This window comes from Callionymus lyra, chromosome 8, assembly GCF_982586985.1.
Source record: "Callionymus lyra chromosome 8, fCalLyr1.hap1.1, whole genome shotgun sequence".
Lineage (NCBI taxonomy): Eukaryota > Metazoa > Chordata > Actinopteri > Syngnathiformes > Callionymidae > Callionymus > Callionymus lyra.
This window is the reverse complement of record NC_141825.1, coordinates 2,786,876-2,809,239: the sequence shown is the minus strand read 5'-3', so window position 1 is coordinate 2,809,239 and position 22,364 is coordinate 2,786,876. Positions and strand designations below refer to the sequence as shown.

Here is a 22,364-nt window from a genome sequence, read left to right as displayed (position 1 = left end):
AGTAGAACAGCTGTTGAAAACAAAGAAATAAGGTAAAACTTTATTGATCCCTCAGGAGGTCTCCTTTGGGAAATTGTTTTTTTACAATAGCCAGCAATTTTTCATAAACAATAAAAAATAATACATAAAAAATAAAATAAGAAGAACATAAAGAGGAAGAACAAGATGACACCATCTATACACAAATATAGTGCAGAGACGCAATCTAGTGGATAGAGAAGATAATGACACTGCTTCATGAAGCTTTTTCACACCAAAACTACCTGCATTGATCCTGAAACATAACACAAGTTTTTCTTGGCCAAACTTTGTAGTGGATTTTCAGGAATTAAGAATATAAGAATATAATAACTTGTATTCACTGTGGACCGGTCTAATTTAGCAGTTATGTACATTGACCAGAAAATACAAAATAGCATTTCTGGCCTCATGGACCTGTATGGGGCCCCGACCAAGTTGTTGTTGGGCACCACTGCTATACAACATTACATGGCGTTGTGTACTATATAGCTGATAAAGTAACACAAAACTCTCCATTTCAACTATCTGTCACTGAAGCCTAAAATACTTGAACAAGAACTTTCTTGGGCGATGTCTGCCCAGGAAGCCGTGAAAGCAGCCACCTGATTTCTCTTCAGTCAGCATATGGACGGCACCATTACTCCTCAGGATGTCTCTTCACGCCAGCTCCTCTATTCTGCTGATCTGCAGAGCACATATAGCCTCCTCCGGCTCCCCCCACAGCTCCAGCCCCTCATACCAATTACCAGTTATCACCGAAGGGAAGGCTGTTCATCCATTAGTTATTCATCCAGCCAAGTGCCGAGTTCACTCTAATTCGATTTCCTTCCGTCTATTTTGCATTAAAAGCCGGTCCTGTGTAGCTGGATTTGAAAAGTTAAGCACAGAGATTAACAGTGCATCTCTAAATCTCTTCGACAAATATACCGTGCATGTACCATTAACCTTGAACAAGCTTATTAACTAAGCACTTAGTTGCCTCCACCAGTCCCCAATCATATTTAGAATCTGTTGCAGGATTTTATAATCCTGCCAAAATGGAATTGTACAATTATCTTGCATTCAGCCATAATCTGATGGTTATGAAGATGGAACGCTGAACTCATCTCATTTCACGCAAATGTGATTTTATACAAAACAGGAGCTGGACACTTGATACAGTTGAGCTAAAGAAAATCCTCATCTGAAGATTTCAGAGTAGAAGTACAGATGTATTAGATTCCTTAGATCATCATGTCGTCATTATCTTGCCGCGAACGGACTGAAGTTAGAAAACAGCTCTGACAGAATATTCAACTCTTTTACGACTCGGCTGAACTTGTGCGTCTGTGGGTGGGAGGCAGCAGCTGCATGTCTGACAGCTTGCTCATGAAAATGTGTGATAGCTTAATATGAGCGATAATATAAATGATGTTTTGGGGGAACAACGCCACATGATACGGGCCCAGAAAGTGTCTAATCTTCCATCTTTGGGGACATTTTATATCCATGGAATCTCATAACACTGGTAGAACATTTATTGTTTGCTCGGATTTAGAGTCACCTGAAGCTCCAACATACGCTGATTTAAGCGTTTTTCATGCAGGTGTTTATGGGATACTCACACTTATGCCACCCAAAACATTTCCTCCCTGTAGGGAGGACTTAGACTCTGAGAGAGAAAGAGCCAAAGATTTGTCCAGTGCATACATACGACCAAAAGGTCTCCAATACTGATTTGATAAACAATATAAGAAGTATTTAACAGAAGTTTTGTTCTTCTGAATTTGTATTGTCAGCTCCGAATAGTTGCTGGCTTCCATCACAAAATGTGAACCATCAGATAAATCTAAACTATTTTTCTTAAAAGGTTTTTGCCTTTAAGACCAAATACATCTGGACTCTGGTCAGAAGAACATTTGAATGATGGCTTTTTGTTTCATAAAGCACGTGATGAGCTATTCTAACAACACTTCAGGTCGTGTTGAAGAGCTGGGCATGACTTGTGGAGCAGACTGAAAGAAGTCCTCAACACAAGATTGGTGTTCACAGAGGGAAATTGGCAGAATTCATCAAATGTTCTGCGAGTATAAAACCCCCTGCAGCAGCGTGCCGAGCCTTTAATGTGAAAAAGAACCCATGGGCCTCGTGGAGTGTGAGTTTTATATGGTTGCAGGGGTTAACAGAGGCCCGTACATTGGTTCATGAAGAGATGTTGAGGGGATTGTCAGATTTCCCCAGTGGCTCACGCGCTTTCTCTCTTAGTTTCATGTCAGTGGAGCGTTTGAGACGCACAGACAGTAGCGGCGACTGTCGCCGAGTGATTTATGCACTCATAAGGGATGAACTGTAGCGGACTTTGGCCCGTATTTTATCCTGACACCTATTATTGAAATGAGACATTTGGAGTGTAGGCGGGAATCCATACTGCTTCATACCAGGAAAAGAAGAAGCACGTACTGAAACACCTCAGCAAGTCTTAGTTTTGAGAATCTCAGATTGATAGCGAAAATAAAGAGAGATGAATTTATCAGGTGTTGTAGATGATATTGAAGAGATGGGTTTTGAGGGGATTTTTTAAAGATGGCGGTGAATCAGTGTTACGAATAGCCATGGCGAAGGAGTCCTAGAGGGTAGGGGGGAGCGATGGCTAACGCTCTGTCCCGTATGATGCCTTATCTGGTCCTGATGATGGGGTTGAGGGAAGAGCGTGTTCGGTGGCGATAAATGGGTAGGAGATCTGTCAGGTAAGAAGGGGTTTATAGGTCAGTAGTTGGCACCATGAGTTTAAAAATGTAGTGATGTGTCATTGGAACAGTTAAAAAGAATGAAAATGCCATCTAGTGGACTCTGAAAATAATGACACTGCTTCATGAAGCTTCATCAGACCATCACTACTCATTGTTAATGTATTAAAACAAATAACTGAGTCCAAGAGTTTAAATGTGTTTATTTTCCAAGTCACTGCAAAATAAGTCAAAGGGTCATACTTTGACATTTCATGAACGTTTTCCATAAATATTGCACTGTATTGTACCGCTGGACTCAACACAGCAATGGGACTGGATGAGAGGTCAAGGTAGAAGTGAGAATGAAAGTAGGAAATCTTTAAAACGGGGAAGTCTAGTGTGTGAGAAGGATGACAAAGGCTGTTCTCATGTCTTGTATGAGGATAGTAAAACATGTTTTATACCTTCACAAATATACATCTGTATTGCAATGGTGGTCCGGATCAGTCAGGCTCGATGACGGGTCGTTGTTCTTTGCACAATACCTGAGGTTGCCGGATGAATGGTAAACAGAAGTTTGCCATGGAGTCATTTATAAAGATGGATTGCTCCTTATGTTGTAAATATTTTACACATAATCCTCAGCTGCTCGTCTGTCTACCTCCGTAACACAGCTGCATTCAGAAAATAATAATCTCATTCCGACAAACCCATTGTAAAAGAGCTTTCTCAAATGATCTAATTTCACGAGACAGATATTCCATGTAGGAAAGATGTGATTAATGTGAGTGATGTGATCTTTGTGTGGTTATTAGATATAGCAGTAGATGTGAATACATGTTTACCATTGAAGACTTCAGAAAACAGGTGATTTAAAAAAAAGCAAATCCAAGTTGAGGGGGGTCCTGGTGCTGAGAGACCACCGAATGATATCACTGTCTTCTGCTGTCATGGCTGCAGAACAAATGAGCAGCCACAGTGATTGATATGCTAATAGACTAATTAGAAGCATATAAAGTGTCTTTAATGGTGGTTTGTGGGAGTGAGCATCAGGCTTGATGTCGTGCATGTGTTCACCATGACACATTCAGAATTGTAGGACGTTGTTACGCTCATGCAAATGTCCAGTTACAGTCTTTTCTAATGTGTTATATTTATCATTGTGTAATCTTAGACGCAAACTCTGGATAAGTATTTGATTTCAGGGACATTATCTTGACAAACTTCCATCAAAATAGAGCCGTTTATTATTTGAAGACTTGTGGTTAATAGATGTTGTCACTCAAATTCACGTTTAAGCCAAACCTCTTCTTTTGTAGTTCGGAACACGAGACATTGACTATATGTGGTCATAGTGTTACACATGTGCTTCGTAGAAAAAACTGCTTTGAATTATTGTATGAATGAAGGACTTACTGAACGGATGCGTAAGTTATTTTATTAACAATTTCTCCATTACAACTCTTACACAAGTTTTAAACATGAAAGTATTTTATCTAGCTTTAACTCATGGTCCCTAGGTGCAAACATTTCCACAACCATGATTGGATAGACAAACAAAAAATGTGAATACTCATCCAATTTTCTACTTCATTTAACTGCAACCTCCTCGTTGAACACATTGCGAGGCTCTCCCTCAACTATTTATCTTACGTGATAAAGGACCTTTCTGCATAAACTATAAATTGAACACCAGAGTCCAGACTTTTAAAGACTTTCTACTCCTGAGCAAATGAAACGTTACATCACTGTCACATCTAACATCATCCACATTTGTGTGTAAGTTTTCTCATGGAAAGCCTGGTTTCAATGAGGTTAAAACAGTAATGCTCTCCGTGACAAATGGTGTCAGAGGTTGGATGTTATCTAGAGGCCAGTGCAAGTGCCTGTGTCCAAAATGATGGCAGGCACTTTTCCAAGGGAAAGTTCATTTGTAACAAAAAATAAAAAGAGCTTAAAAACACACATGCATCCCAGCTCAGACAAAATAAAGGTCGACATCAAAAATGAACAAACACGTGTCTCCAGTTACATGAGTGGATATAGTACCTGCCAAGTGAGGTGGATTAACAGTGAGCCACACCGTGGGAAAGATACGTTGGTAAACAGGTCTGGTGAAGTATGAGTTGGATGTTGCTGAATTACAGTACACTACATAAACACTGAGCAAATGTCGTGGATGAACATCAAGTGGTTGAAAACAGATAATTCAGGAAGGATATCAGCTGATAAAAATCCAACTGGATCTGGAAAGTTCTAAAAAAAAAAGGGCAGGGATGCTCGATTACTATCCTATCCTAATGACAAGTTAGTGTTAAAAGTATTAGATTTGCAGTTTTATTCTTGTTTTCATAATGTTAAAAATGTACTAAATACATTTTAAAAGTACGTTTCCATTTAGTTTTTACGGTTTATAGAGAAAAATGTCACATATGGGAAAAGGATGAACATATCTGCCCTGAATTCCACTTTTATTTAGATGTAAAAAGGAAATGCTGGTTTCGTGCGCACAGATTCATACATCTGAATAATTTTGTGCAACATTTTCTGGGTTTGTGTGTACACCTGATTTTAGTAGGAAATCCATGCAATTCTTGGTACATAAGGCCCCTGAACTTCATGCTCTGTACTAACACACATATAGCAGCTGAGAATCGAGCAACTACCTACATGCAGGCAAAAGAAAGTGGATGTGGATTACCAGTAGTTTGAGGTTCTCTCTGATAGCTTCAGTGGCTGCAGCTCTTCTATCTGTAGAGCTGAATCTGTCCGCTCGCACCACTGCAGCACTATCAGTGCTTCAGTGTCCAGCTCTCACATTTACAGCTCCGCACACCGAGAGGTCTCTCGGTGTCGTATCCTAAAAGATGAAATGATAAAACAGGCGTGTAATCAATGGTAGTAAGTGCTGCACTCCTGAGGCGGAGTGACCTACATGTTAAGTCTGCATCCATCTGCCTGCATACACTTAACACCCTGCAGGCTGCCACTCAAACCAGCAGGTAACCCCACGCAGGGAGTTAAGGATTGTGTTAGCAGTGTTTCAGCGAAGACGCTAAACAGACTGCTCAAGGTTACGCAGGCAGATAAGTGCAGCTCATTCTCTCGCCGGTGCAGCTGAAAGTCGTGTTTATGTGTGAAGCAGCTGAGGCACAGAAAGTGAACTTTGTTAGCATTGAGCTGAGTGCACTATGAAACATAAAACAAAAGATTTCATTAGGATTCAAAGCGCCTCTTGTGTGTCAGTACGCAATACATGCAGTTAATTTGAAGGCATAAAAAAGCTAATGGACTATTAGAGTCGTACGCCTGCAGCTACCTTTGCTCCTGCTACTACATCAATCACTTCCATCAGTAATAAACGACATGCTGCTGGCTCTGTCTGGGCTCCTGAAATTGTGCCTTGGAAGAAGAACACAGGGACGGATAAACGGGCCCGGGATGATCTTTTGGTCACAACATCCTGCCTTGGAGCGTATTGATGTTCGTCAGCAGGGTTTGAGACAAAAGCACTGCTATAGCTGACGCCTGAGGAGAGGTGGAAACCTGAGGGATGAGTCGGAAGATGTGGACTCAGATGTGAGCGTCCCATTGTGTCTCGCTTAAAGCTTCAGAAACCTGCCTTCAGCCTCCTTTGTCCATCCTCAACTCGTCACACTATTGTAAGATTTTCTTTTTTAGTTTTGTGCAAAAAACACATGCAAACAAGTGACAAGACAATTGAATAATTACTGGTTTTACCTTAGCAGTTTTTCTTGAGATAAAATGAACATTGATAATGTCCATCAGTGCAAAAAGTAGCTCTTAGGGTATAGATGTTGGAGCACAGTGATACCTGGATACATAATGGTGATGGTGTGCAGACGAACGTGGTGGCCATCTTATTCACTCACGGTGCTATAAGGTGCATCCCAGTGATATATAAATCTATGCAAGTAGATCTACAGATGCATTTCAGTTGGTTATTCCAAAGCACCAAGTGTGATACCCAGCCCAAGTGAAGTGTTAATCAGCTGAGTAAGAAAGTAAGAGAACAACATATGTACTTTAGGTTTTTAAATAGCTGATGAAGGGCTGATATAAACCATCCTTCTGCATTGAGAGATGCAAGTTGAAGGGGTTCAGTTTTCCAGTCAACCAACCTTTAAAAAGTTAAAACTGACTAATATCTCCAGTTTGCAACTAGAAGAGCTTGAGGAGTTTGGATGTAGCTATCGCGTGAACATCTCTTCTTACTTCTATGTTAAATTATTACTATATCAGAATATTATTACATTTTTCCAGGTTCACATCCAGCAGCTATGAATTATGTCCCATCAGGAAATGTTCATTAGAATCACATTTCAATTGTTAAATATTTAATCTGCGATAATAAATCATGGTGATCACCGAAACTCACTAACGACTAGCCATTTTGGTGGGAACATTTGTTAGCTTGGCTGCCATCTTTGAATCTGGACTCTTGGGTCTTGGAACACGTTCCAAAAGTTTCCAGAAGTGACTATTTGCCTGGCATCTTGGTCAATTGTTTGCTGGAGCATCTGACCAGCTGAAAGTGATGTGTGATATTTACTGTTGCTGAGGCACAAAGCACTCAGCTGTGTCACAAGCACAAAATATGTGCCTGTGCTTGTCAATGTGGGACTCTGCACCAGAGAATCCGAAAGAAAGGGAAGAGGTTCCATCCTTTCGCTACACTCCACTAAGCTGGTTTAGTGCATTTGTTGTGAGGAAAGCTGGTGATCGTCTGGGGGGCTTTGAATGAAAACACATTTCTCTTCTTGCTACAGCTGCTGCAAACCCATGAGCAAACAGCCAGCAGATGGGTCTTGGTCCAGCTCCTTCATTCCAAGACCCATTTCTTTTCCCAACACCACATTCACCTGATCGGCTCCTCTCGCAGCCAATTTGTCTCATGCAAATGGTCTCTGAATAATCACCTTTGTTTCCTTCCATAACTCCTGTTGACTTTATGTGAGGCTGACAGAACACTAATGTTGCAGCTGCTACATGATTTCTTACAACATATTTGGTTTCCCTGCATTCATTTGCATGTGAATGTTTGACCAAGATTGTGGAAACTCTCGAAAAACACTTGAAAGCGATTTCAGGAGCTGGTGTTAGAACACGTTGAGGTAAATAGTTGGTTATTCGTATTAGCTCTGGTTAAAATAATGAGGATTTATTCAAATAATTGAATAAAGGTAACGTTCAAGGTGGTAAACCATAGGGCCCAAACCTTTTTGGCCATATGTAAAATGAAGGAATCCGTCAAAGATCCGTCTTTTAGGTATGGCAGATAACAACTAAAAGTGAATGAATCAGCAAAAACAGTGGGCTACTTTTCTCTACAACAACATGGTTCCAAATTCCAACAGTTTGTTTTTTATGCATTTTTGCTACTTTAGATACATTATAATCTTGACTGAAGCAAGCATCTGAATGTGTCAAGAGAGAAGAGAATCTGGTCTCTTTCTATCTATAACACTTAGTGGACAGTAATTATCAGTAAAAAATATATTAGAAAATGATCTGTTCTGTCTTGTTGTCCCAGTAACAAATGCCTCACAGACCCTTGAGGGCCGGTGGTTGGGGTCCATTGCTATAACAAAAGGCTTTATTAATCAATTAATCGATAAAATGTCAGTTTAAAAAAGCATTTTTGCTGCAAAATGATCAATCATAAAGAATAATTTCCCAGGTGACACCATACAAATAAACTGCCTTTTAGTTTTTCATCCTTGTATGTTTGTGGTTGTTCCTTGTCTCGTAAATGTAGAAATGAATAGTGTCTGTAAAGAACTTGAGTTTGTTGTGTAGACTGGGTGCTTGTTTTGCCTCATGACGCACACCATCCTGCCTGTGTGTTCTGACTCAGCTCTTTTATTGTGTGATGTCACACTATAGATGACTCATCCAGGTCCATCCTGTAACTAACACTTAAGAGTAATTAATGTGTTGATTTAAGTGTGTCTTGAATAGATCTTGGACCTCTATTGTAATCTTTTTGTACAAAACTCTCTTTAATTTAATTATTTACATTAGAAAATGTCCTTAAGCCCCGCCCACTGAAAACCCTTGTATTTTAGAGATTTAATCTTGTTCACCATAACCAAACCCACTCAGATGTGATTGGTGAAGCACCAAGGTTAGTCACAGGTCATCAATCCCAGAAGTGTCTACCTTCAACTGACTCGTTGTATAAACATAGTGGGGTGTAATTACAGCTGGATGGAGGAGGAGGGAAGCTCATTATAACATCACAATGGGCTTCGTTCTCGTAACCTCTTGTTCGCTGAGATTTCAGACGGGGGAGAACTTTATAAAGTAATAGCTTCAGAACATCATCATGATGAGGGACTTGAAACATGTAAGTGAGTCAGGAGAGTTGGGTTTTCACATTACTTCCCATTAATAAGGCTAAATATTACTGAGAACAAGGGCCTCAAACTTGATGGTTCTGATCTGTTTTCATTCATAACATTTATTAATATCACAAGTTTTTCCGTGTGATGTTATCAGCAAGATCTGTGTGTTGTATGTTGTAAAATTGATTTAATAGCATTGGGTATAATACAATCTCAGTAATGAATGACCTCAGCTGGTTCCACAGCTTGTTTTGCAATAAGCAATAGTAGGGCAAAGACTGTCAACCAGCAGGTAGTTTATACTGTCACGCTCATTGTCTTTGGCATGCTGGCTTGTTATAAAGCCAGTGTTTTCAGTAAAAGTGTCTCACAATCACACACACACACACACACACACACACACACACACACACACACACACACACACACACACACACACACACACACACACACACACACACACAGTCTCTGAGACAGGCCCGATGGCAAACCTTCAGAGTGATGATATCCTGGAAGCCCACAGACAGAAAATATTCCCATCTGTCACACAGGACTCAGACAACGGGCTCAAGCTGGACAGACATCAGCCAAGAGCACACAGCCGGGTCCCTCAATCAAGAGTTAAGACCACTTTATATTCCTGTGTTGACTGGAGATTAATTGTTCCATCTGGCTCTCATGAAAAGCAGTCGTGAGAATAAAAAACACCCCCTCCTCTCTTTCTTGACATGTTTACTCCTGGTTCCTTATAATCGGGTACCAAGGTTTGGAGGAGGAGGAGCCTCTGGACACACTATCCAGAGGGAGAGCCGGGAAATTTGATCATTTTTCTGCAGGACTGTCAAACACCATAGACGGTCTCATTTGTCTGGACCAGCTCCTTTTGTTTCAGGCTGCAGACCAGCCGAGCCACAGAAGTCCAGGAACAACAGAAAACACGCTCAAGTAGGCTAATTACTCTAGTGTCTCATGTTTCTTAAGTACAGAACTCCAGTCTGATGGACACAGCAGAGCTTAATAAGTGCTGTGGGTTTAAAAAAAATCGGACTTAATAGATGTTAAGTAAGTTCAGAGATGCTGCCAGGCGGGGATTTTGTTCCTTTAAATTGCCCTGCAGTTGCACAGGAGCCGTGTTGACCCACTTTATCGTCTACTCAGGTGATTAATGCAACATGGCTACAAACAAAGGTCACATCAGGAGGCGCGGGAGCACAACAAGGGCCCAGGGATTTTACGTGGCCGGTGTTATTGCCTAGGAAATGTGTTGTTTGCTTCCCGGGGATCCCTGGAGTCACACGTTAGCTATGTGAAGCGCTTCAGCAAGCACACAAAAACGTGCAATAGCATGGCTTTTAAAAACACTTCTTATAAGTCTCCAACAATCATTAAAATGAACTCGCGCTGGCGAGACGTATGGATGTCCAAGGTTTTATTACGCCAGAGTTTTCAATCCTGTTTCCCGCTGATATGACAATATTTATAATTAAGATGTCACACAAGTTCATGTAAACAGCTGTTATTTAATGAATGCATGCAAGATGCTTTGAATAGTAGATTTAATTTTGTATTAATCGCCTGTTTTACTATCTGTGCTGGACATTGTGTACAGCTTATAAAGCAGTTTATGATTTTAGTATGTTCTTGGGCTCTATAAAAATTATATTGAGGGCAAAAACAATTATCACGCTTTCATCCTAGTAAGCAATCTTTGGCTCACAGCAACGTTTCAGTCGGCCATACAAAGATATTGGTGATAAATGATCAATTTAAAAGTAAACTTTGACTCATTACAAGATTTAAACTAAGGCCGCAATTGAAATGTTGAAAATTGCAATGAACTCAATGGATAAAGGTAAAGTTCATTGTAGCACGTCAGAGTAAAGACTCTTTCTGGACAACACAACAATGAGCCATTTGTTGTGTTTGACACACTACCATTATTTACTCCAATTTTCTTTTTAATTGTCATACATTCACTAGTGAAAAAAGAGGATTACAGGATATAGTGCTGTGTTCATCCTGTGGTGAGGTATCCATTGTCCATTGTTTCACTCAAAATGTGATTATTTTCTGTTCATGGGGCATTAAGCAGAAAGATAAAATAAATAAATAAACTCTTAGGCAGCGGTGACAAATGCAGATTTGTAAGTGAGTTTAAAGACATTTTAAAATGATTGTTGTTGAGTGTGGATCATCAGGGATTCAACATTTAACAACTTTACAATGTAATCTTACAACAAGTGAAGTCAGTCTAGCTAACTTTAGCTTAAACATAAAACTCTTCTTGTAACTGTTTCATGACATAATAAGACATTTGTTTTAATGCCGTTACTGGAGCAAACAACGTGACTTTATTCAAGTGTCATTAGCCGATTCATATTTTGCAATGTCTAGTATCATCATATATCAGTTATATTAAAGTCTAATTCAAACTCCAAAGCTTGGTCATCATATGTTAAAACATAGATTGTATTATTGCAGTATATTGATGCAGAAAAGTAACAGGATTTGGAAGGTCATTGTTGGAGGTTTATGGAGGCCAGATCAAAGTTCATCTTCCACACTTCCTGTCTGTTGTTCAAAAAGAATCATGGTAAAAATATTGTGATAGGGTTTTATAAGAGTTCACAGAGAGCGGAAAGGATACCACCAGGTTTTTCCCTCCACCTCTGATCCACGCCTGTGGCATTAAATTTCGAGGCACTATGATTTCCCTGCTGCACTAAGGGGACGTTTTTAAAGGACACCATCTGTCCAGTCGTATATATCTCAGATAAGGGATGTATGCAGGCAGTAACTTTAACGAGTCAAAATAAAACATCCACGCTGAGCCAGAAATTCTGAAGGATTTAGTGCACTCAGGCTCCATTTGCTGCAGCGCTTCTCCAAACATGCGGATTTCTCTCAGAAAATGTGACAAATGTACTAAGACTCAGCAGCGCCGGTGAAATATCTTTCCCTGAGAATAGAAACTCTCTGTGTGGTTCTATGACTTTATTGTTCATTTGGAGGCTCATGTAGACTCTCACCTGTTCATGGATATGGACTGTTGGAAGTGGCTCTTGGAGGCTTTTATTGTTAACATGTTAAAGTCTCACTTGCTACTTCATTTAGTTTTAGTTTTCTAGAAACAAAGAACTTTGCAGAATTTTTATTCAAGATGTAAATTATGAACACAGAGTGATGCAACCAAACAACAAGCAAAGACTGAAAATACTCACTGGTTTATTCACAAGGCAGAACAAAAAAAAAAGATTCCAGTTCAACAAAGAAGCATCCAAGATCACAGGGGTTCATATCAAAGACCAAAGGGTTATACCAAAAACACAATATGAAGAATATAGAGATCAAACTCAGGAAGACTGAATAACTTAAGAGTCAATAGAGACACACTTGAGATAAAAACTCACAAGATAAAAACATGCACAGGCACAAGGTAAGCCAAACAAAGAATGGAAATAAGGTATTCACACTAGAACAGCACACAACAAAGCAAAATTGAAGATGAGATCTTATTCATGTCACATTTACATCTCCTAGATATAAATGAGTTCAATTTAGGTAGAAATGAGACATACTGTGCCACCTTTGAATATTTCTCAATTTGATCTTATTTATATCTCAGTGAGAAATACTGTCTCTCACTGCTCACTATTTCAGTTCTCAGTTTCTCTTGAGAGTGCAAGCTCTCAAATGAATCTCAATATAAGCTCAAGAAAGCCTTTGTCAACACATGCAGGACCAGAGCAGGCCTGTTTATTATTTTCAAAATAAAAGTTAGTTTAATGCCATAGTTCTAATGGTTCACATTTGTTTACTAGAAATGTACACTTTACTTGATATTAGCCCTTTACTAGATTTGCACTATTATGAAACTAGTGACCAAATCAGTGGTTTCTCATTTGTATGGATGGGAATTCAAGTATTTCAACTTTGTAATATTTAGTATTGTTTTTACTGTCATTTCTAATTACTAAAGATAATGAATTTTTAAATTGTATTCTTAATTTGTTCTTGTATTTTTCAAATACAGCCTGGATCAGGTGATGCACAGTGCTCACTGCAAGACTATCATTCTCATTTAAAGTACAAGTATGGAGTGTTGTAGCCGTTGGCCAATGGAAGGTAGAAGGTTGTGGGTTTGATCCCAGCTCCAGATGAGATTTAGTACTTCAGTTTTAATAGTCAGATTTGCCTCATAACAGTCTCAGATTCATCTTATTTTATTCTCTTTAATTCTCATTCAAAGGTTATCAGACATAATTGAGATCAAGGAGAAACAATAATGAGATCTCCTCTGTTTATCCTGCTTCTCAAGTGTCGCTCCAATGGTTTTCTCAATTCAACCTCCTTTGTCTTCCTGGTGTCTTTTTCGATTATTTCTTGCTCCTAAGGGTCCCTTTAGAGAACTAATTGAGAAGCAAATGATCACAGAATGATATGAATATGAGAATCTCAAATTGATCTCAAGAGATGAGATTGAACAACAGATGAGCAACACATTTTTCTAAGGGAGGGGACAAAATCATAGGGGTGACCACATGAATTTCAATCTTTCAAATTCAAACATTACATTAACCATATACAAGACACAAACAGAGCTGCTTGTTCTGCCAGTATTAATCCTTAATAATGTTTCATATACAATGTTATTTTTCATATATTAATTTTTTATCCATCATTCAGGTTCCACCAACATGACAGATATAAAATATAATAATATATAAAAATATACAGATGTATGTTGTTCTCAGCAGTTTTAATATTTTCTATCCCTTATAATTAAATAATGTAAATGAAGGTGTTGTGAACGTTCTTATTATTTTACTGTATGGCAAGAAGTCAATCTTAGTGCCTGCACTTTGAACATGTATCTAGCTATGAAGCCATACTGAATAATTTAGACTTTTGTTTTATATAAAATATATATATATGTCTTAAAAAAACATGGATCTGAGGCTTTTCAAACTTTTCTTCAGCACTAGCATCAATGTATTGAGACTAGTGTCAACTTTATTCACTAAGATGTATGTAATACATTTTTGTACGTGTATTTGTTATATTCTAAGTTTCAATTTCAAGTTATTTTTGACTGTAACCCAACGACTATAACGTTAACCAGTCACAGTTTAAAAAAGAAGACATTTCTTGACTCATAATGGTCACTAAGGTGAAAAAAGGTGATCTAATTAACATGTTTCTTATCAAATTGATGAAGTTGACTGAGACGTTGATTCTGAAGTAGTGTCTTTCTGACATTTAATAATGAATCATCTCTCTGCTTAACAAGATGGTTTCCTCTCAAAATGTTGGTTTAAAGAGCGAGTGGCCCATTCACTTTTTCTAAAGCAATTTAAATAAATCTTTCTTTATAAAAAAAATACAATTATTGCCACTCGAAACTTGAGGCTAGAGTTTGACTAGATTTGTTCAGACACTTTACTGTAAGAGTAGGTAGGTAGGTAGAACTTTATTGATCCCTCAGGAGGTCTCCTTCGGGAAGTTGTTTAATTTTGAAATTGGGAGTCTTCCTGCTGCTTTGTCGGTTCCTTCTCTCTTTGTCTAGTCAACAGATCCTAAATAATATCTCGGAATCTTTTATAAACCAACATATACTATACATATCTGTTGTTATCAGAAGATTATGATTTAAATGTTCTTCTGCGGCTTATACTTTCATGACCAGCCGTGAATAAAAATGACCTAAATTTGCAGTGCAAGCAAAACATCCCCTTAAAATATGTTTGAATTAAAGAGCGAGTGCAATTATTCCACTTATTTCTCTCCTACTTTTAATCTTTTTCCAAATTATGATCTCACGCTCTCTTCCTCGTATGGAAGTATATTCTCTGAGGTATTCTGCCGCCACAGGGTTTGGCAGCAGAAATTACTGGTGCTAAATGAAGCAATGATTTTTCTTTTATATGTGCCAGCTGTAGCGCAAATGGTTTTCAATCTGCTCGGATATTCACTTCACTCCGTGGATCCAACGCTTTGATGCAACATTAAGAAAACATTGCAGCAACATTTTTGGCCACTAGCGTGTTCATCTGTTTAATCATGTCACGACCAAACTTGCAGTAGAAATTTTATGGACCGTCTTTTTTAGATGAGATCATATCGGAGGCTTTTTCAAACATTTTCTCCTCTTATTGGACTATAAAACTATGGCATGAGGCAATCAGGGTTTTAGAGTTAGTTTCTATTGAAACTTTTAAACAGCGAGTATCTTGAATCCCTGTCTTATGTTTGCACCTTTCACCATCACTGAACTTATTCTACCTTCCTCCTTTGACTCCTGTTTCTACACCACTGGGGCTTTGTTCTTGCAGCACAAAAAAAAGCTGTTCTATTTCCCCCTGACAGACCAGCTCAAAAGTGTTGGCTTCAAATGTTGTGACAGCATGCCCTCAATCTAACTCCTCTTTTTAAGTCATTCTCCTAAAAGTCACTGTTTTCTCTTCTGTTCAGGTGAATGGAAAAGAATTGTCCAAGTCCAGTCATGAGGAAACAATGGAAAGTTTCCGGCCTGCCAAGGACCCCGTGGTGGTTCAGGTCATCAGGCGGACCCCGAGTGGCAGACCGCATGGCCCCCCTCAGGAAATCCATGTGGTTGATGTGTGCACTCAGACGGACATCACTTTCGAACACATTATGGCGCTGGCAAAGCTGCGGCCTTCGACCCCCCCAGTGCCTGACGTCTGTCCCTTCCTGCTCTCTGACAGGTGAGTCCAGCTCCTCCTTACACTCCACTCCGAGTTGCCCATAATGGCGGCTTTCAGGCCCTATCCCCGAGATCTATAGGACGGCTCGTCATCTTACAACTGGTCATTTCTGCATCGTAAAGACTTCCTGGACTGACTCTTGACACATTTAGATGAGAGACACAGCACATGTCGGACAAGAAATAGTGGAGATTCAAACAATTATTCAAAGTAGAAGGGAAGGAAAACCACTGAAGTTCATGAATTATTATTATGGATCGTAAAGACATGTTAAAGTGATAGTTCACCCAAAATCAATTTTTCTACTCATCCGCATGTCGACTAATGGTTGGAATTATTTTTCCTGCAAAAAGATGTCGAACTTCCTCCAAAAAGGACAAACTTAAAAACGTCCAAATACCTCCATACTGCTCGTCTGTAATGTTCAAGATTCAAGATTCATACATACGTGGAATTTTTCGTGGTTGTCAGCTTGTATTGAAGCCTTGACAAGAAGATTTTCCAAAAAAATGTAATAGTTCTATATTTCAAGATAGTTTGTGGCAAAATAGAAAAGAATATGAATAACACCGGAAGTACTCCAAAGTACTCAAAGGTAGAAATATAAAAAAAAATTCCCCTAACAATACTTCAGTATGGAGGTACTTGGACGATTTTAAGTTTGTCTTTTTGGAGGAAGTTCGTCAGTAGAGCACCAGACACTTAATTGAAATTGATGTACATTTTTCGTCCATAGCTCTAAAAAGAAACGGACTTCTAAAATAATATAATAAGTCCAAACCTCAGTCGACATGGGGGTGAATAGAAAATAAGAGATGTTTGAAATTTGGGTGAAATATCACTTTAGGGTGGTGGCTGAATTGCTGTTAAGTCCTGACAGGAAATTCCTAAATAAGGTGGACAGACAGAGGTGAAAATGAGGAAACCTATAAATCAACTTATCAGTTTCCATTTTGAGATCCGCCTGTTCATCCGAAACTGTAACACAGACATACAGTTGCAATCAAAATGATCCAACCCCCACTGCAAACAAGGTTTATTGGCAAAATGTAAAAATTAGCAACAGTTTGCAATAAACAAATCAAGCAAGAGCAACTTAGATAGCTCAACACAACTAATATTACAAGTGGTTTCTCCAAATACAACACAAAATCTAATTTTTAATCACCACTGCAGTGTCAAAATTATTCAACCGCTCCATGACAAGGAACTTTAATACTTAGTAAAGCACCTTTTTGCTGTTATGACCTGCTGCAAACGTGATGCATAGCCACACACAGACACAAGAAAGACAGAATTCTGTCTGACCCCACCCACCCCCTCTATGGACTGTTCTCTCTCCTGGCGTCTGGCTGAAGGTTCCGCAGCATCCGCTGCAGAACAGAAAGATTTAGAAACGGCTTCTTTCCTCTGGCCATCAGACTGCTGAATTAAATATAACTTGAACTATGCACTATTTAAAATATTATGTATTTATTCTATTTATAACATATTAGCACTATTGTTAACTTATTTGTATTTATACGTTATATACATTAATTATTATATGCAATATTGATGTTATTTATTTATTCTGTATATACTACGCTATTTTTAAATTATTAATATTTATATTTATACTTTTTATATACATCTCTCTGCTGTGTTTTTAACGGTTGCCAAGCAACAAAATTTCATTGCCAGCTTCACTTCTGTGTTTTCTGTGCAATGACAATAAAGGAAAGTCTAAAGTCTCAAGTCTAAAGCTTCTGGCAGCGTTCCTTGGGAATAAGCTCACTGATGTTCTTGGGTTTGCGTGCTGAGACAGCCTTTTTTCAAGTCCCACCACAGATTTTCAATGGGGTTCAAGTCAGGCGACTGTGATGGCCACTCTAATATCTTCCAGGACTTCTTCTAAAACCAAGCCTTGGTGGACTTTGAGGTATGCTTGGGATCATTGTCCTGTTGGAAGGTCCAATGACGTCCAAGCTTCAGCTTCCTCACAGACAGCATGACATTTTCTCCCAGGATTTCCTGATACTTAGAGAGTATTAGATAGAATCCATCTTGCCCTCCACATGCTGCAGGTTTCCAGTGCCAGAGGAAACAAAACAGCCCCAGAGCATCACTGATCCACCACCATGCTTCACTGTAGGCAGGGTGTTCTTCTCCGCATATGCCTCATTCTTCCTCCTCCAGACATACCGCTAATCCATAGGCCTGAAAAGTTCCATCAGTTTTGTTTCATCATTCTACATAACAGAATCCCAAAACCTCTTTGGCTTTTCAATATAGTGTTGAGCAAATTGGAGCCGACTTTTCTTGTGGCTTTGGGTCAATAGTGGTGTACGTCTTGGAATTCGGGCATGGAGCCTTTCAGCATTTATTGCGCACCTTACTGTGGACACTGAAACCTCAGTGCCTGCTGCACCAAGTCTTGCTGCAGGTCACTGGTAGCAGCCATTGATAACTTCTTCTTTCTGCCACGTCCAGGTAGTGTAGCCAGTGTTCCTTTCACTTTAATCTTACGAACTATGCTTCCAACTGTATCTCTAGGAACATTCAGTTGCCTTACTATCTTTTTTAACCTTTTCCTTGTTTATATGAGATCTATTCTCTGAACTTTTTGGACAATTCTCTTGACTTAACCATATTACTAACATGCAATACAACATCACCATCAATAGGTATTTTAGGTGTTTTATCTCAAGCTCACCTGGTGCAACTAACAAAGACCTTTATTGGTTGCATCAGGGGAGCTTGAAACGACACCTGATTTGCAAATATCTACTGTCATGAGGAATTCTATTCAGGGGGTTGAATAATTCTGGCAGTGGTCATTAAAAGTGGAATTTTTTGTTTAATTTGGAGAGCCATTTGAATTGTTCTCATTTGATTTGTTTATTGCAAATAGTTGCTAATTTGTACATTTTTGCCAATAAACCTTATTTGCTGTGGGGGTTGAATTATTTCGATTTTCTAAACCGAATCCTATCCTGTTTAATAACCTTAAACTGTGATTGTACAATAGCCACTGGACAGATCTTTAAAATGTACTTGAACAAAATCAAATCATTCAGAAATAGTAAATTATACTGTCAACTTCTAAATAATTTCTTAGAAAGAGGGGTCAGGCAGGAGCCACTGAGAGAAAACATGTCTCATTATGTTTAATGTTATCTATTCAAATTCAGTCTTTTGTGAGCTGGTAAAGTGTGGGTTAGTAATCAGAGGATTTTCCACAAACAAGCCGTGATGTACGCAGATAGTCGTGCATCTCTCAGGGACTGCACGCACGGCCATATCTCAAAGTGAGATATTTTTACTGCTTTTGTTGAAAGGAAGCTTAAAAATGTGTTGCAGACAATCTTGGGAATTGAAAGCATCAGCCAGAGATTTTCCTGAAAAACAACAAAGGGGAAAAAAGGCTTCATTATTTCCACATCTGACATTTTAGTTTGTATTGGGTTCATCTCACAGGAGCAGTAAACTGTGAGGGAAAAGGAATATCTAGGTTCCATCTCTTGGGAATAAAAAAAAGTAAAACATTTTAGGTTACACAGTAGTTTTTATTTTTCATTTCTTTGAAGACAGTTTTTTCCCCACAACTGCTTAGATAGTGGAATGTAGGAGAATATAGAAATCCGTTATTTTCAAAAGAAAATATGGAATTGTTCAATCTTAATTTTTATACCTTCTATTAAAAAAGAAACTTCCCGTCATGCATCAAAATACCTGTCAGAACAGAATCAAGTTTAGGAGCGGCATAGCTCAGATAGTAGACTTGTTTAGCTTGTTGCTGGTCAAACTATTGACCTGTACTGTATATACAGAGATGTTCTTGTAGTAGCTCACACTGGACTTTTACTGGGTTGACAGATCATAGTCTATAAAGAAAAAAGATACGATAGTATTTGCAAACAATAGTTTTCAGTATCTAAGAAGAGCAGCAATAAAAGAAAATAACTTAATAGCTGAGCTAGTCAAGTTAAAAATGTCATCCAACTATATTTTCTTGTTTTACTGTTCCATGATTTTTAGTGCTTTTTAAGGCACCAACAGACACAGTGCCAGTTTATTACAGGGTTACTGTCGTATTAAACTGCAGGCGCCTTATTACAGCATGGTTAAAACCAAGGATATAAATGCTCTTTTATAATGTCAGGCATAAATGATTGTTAATATCAATAATGCCTGTAAAAATCATCTTTTATGTGCCTGGGGTGTGAGGAGCGATCCACCTGCTCTCTGCTTAAAGCCACTGACGAGTGTAAATATAGTAAACATTGCCTCTGGCACGAGTAAAACTGCTCACAAATGTACCTCATGAATGGTTTACAAGAGGATTAAAGCGAATGGGCCTATAAAAAAGGTAAGGGACACAATGAAAAACCTTCTATTGGCAGCCGACAGCCACAGGCTGACATGAAACTTAATCAATTTGTTCCATAAAAGTCTTATTTTCGGCTCTTCATCTGATATCAGGTGCAAAATTCTAACACGCTTTTATAGCTACTTGTGTGACTCTTCCTGCTTGTAAATGTGTAATTGTGTTCCCTGGTTTTTGTCATGAATCAATAAAGTGTTGTGACATCAACCAATCGGCTTCCGTCAGTGAAAGATTGAGGTGCGTTTAAAGTCATCAGACTCCCCCTGAAGTACAACAGGTTTCCGTTCTTCTCGTCTGCTGCCACTATCTTGTGTGGCACAGATTCTGCTATCTCCGAAGACGCTACAATGCCTTGTATGCTTCCCCCGGACCCTCGCGAGCCACAATGGAGTGGCGCTGTACAATGTGGGTGGGTTTTTGTCTGTCGAGAGAAGGAGGCGAAATGATGTGGCTGTGTTGTTATTAACAAGGGTCTTCCCTTTTATCGCACACACTCCAGCTGCAGTCAAAAGCCCCTGACAAATCCTTTATTCAACCGATTCCAGTCAAGACAAAGCCGAGCAAATCCTGTCACTTGAAGTATTTAACGCTTTTGAAAGACAATTATAAGGATCTTACTCACGCCCAAATTTGTTTCTCTGTCTCCTGTTCTCCCTTGACAGCTGTCATTCTCTCCACACAATGGACCAGGACTACTATGAAGGGACCGACTACTTCTCTCCTGTGCCAGCTGACGGGGACCGAGCAGATGAGTTTGAGTACGAGGTGAGATCCACACGCTTGTGTGAGCATGTTCACAGGACACAATCGTTGTCTTACAGTATGATGAAACGACATGGGGCAATTTTTTTGGGAAGCAGGTTTTTACAAACCCTCGGTTAAAACCTGGTATAACCAGTCAAACTCTGGTTTTCTATAAACCAATCATGCTTTCCTTAACTAAGCCCAAGTTCCCCCTATTGATACAAATTCAGATTACATCTTCATGAGTGCAAGTTTTAGTATCACAGAAAATACTCTGTCTTCCTTACAGAGTTGATGAGAATTGTCTTCGTATTCATCCGAGCTAAAATAAGGCACGATTTGTTAGGGATGGTGTAACATCCATGCACCAGGGAGAATAATGAACCAACACCTGCGAGAGATCTGAAGCAACAGTGACTAGAAGCGACAAACAAACCATCTCCAGTCTTCGCTTTGATCTAATGTGCTTTATATCCGAGTCATTGAGAGACACGGGTACAATGCGTGATGATTATTGTGCTCCTTTGCTCACTCGTTTCATTGGGAATTGTTTTCAAATGCTTCCTCTCACCGAGTCTATCGCTACACCCTGAAAAGATTTTGTGCGCTCATGTGGATCAGACATGTCAAATGAAAACAAATGTAATGTATGAAATTCTCACTTACACATCATCGGCATTTGCGAAAACGATGTTACTGTAACAATGTTCTACACGGATGCTGTATTTCATGCTTGGTGAACGAAACAAACAGTTCTCTTTTCTCAAGTGATTTAATCATGATGAAACATATATTTTAGGTTGCAATGGTCAGTATGATTTTTTTTAGAAAAGAGAAGAAGAGCAGAATGGTATCATGACTAGGAAAGTCAGACCTAATCTGTTGCTACTTTAATCATTTATATACAATAAAGTCATACACTTTATGTGTCGCATGTATTTTTTATTTATAGAGCGCTTTTCCAGACCAGGGTCACAAAGCGCCTAAACAATACTCAATAAAATATATACTTAAAAGGTTAAGATAAATCAATGTGTGTATGACGTGAGGGACAACATCTTGGTTGAAAGTCACGTACAAACCCATGACTTTTATGGTATTAAAAAAAAAAGTCCAAGTTCAAAGGATAAGATATAACAGATCAGTTTTGAAAGAAATACAGAGAAATAAAAAACCATACATTCATACAGTATATAAATACAAAAAATAATATTTTACAGTGGAAAACTTTTTATATATTTTTATAATCTTTTCTGGTCCTCTTGAGCAATAGTTAGGTTAGTTACAACCTCCACCACTGTATATATATTTCTGGAAACCATGGAGATTGTTCACCTTGACCCAGAGACAACAGAAGGGATATCACAAACACATTTATTTTCAGGCCTTTGGTTCACGTTGACCCAGAGACACCACAAGGGTTACTAAA

General features: G+C 38.8%; 1 protein-coding gene across 1 annotated transcript in view; it reads left to right on the top strand.

Annotated features, from left to right (window-relative positions):
- LOC148072703 (PDZ domain-containing RING finger protein 4-like) overlaps window positions 1–22,364 on the top strand; it is a 66,891-nt gene that overhangs the window by 27,506 nt on the left and 17,021 nt on the right. The window contains exons 2-3 of the mRNA XM_087797103.1: window positions 15,569–15,822; window positions 20,854–20,956. Of these exons, the coding sequence (XP_087653229.1) occupies window positions 15,569–15,822; window positions 20,854–20,956 (357 nt within the window). The remainder of the gene's footprint in view (window positions 1–15,568; window positions 15,823–20,853; window positions 20,957–22,364) is intronic.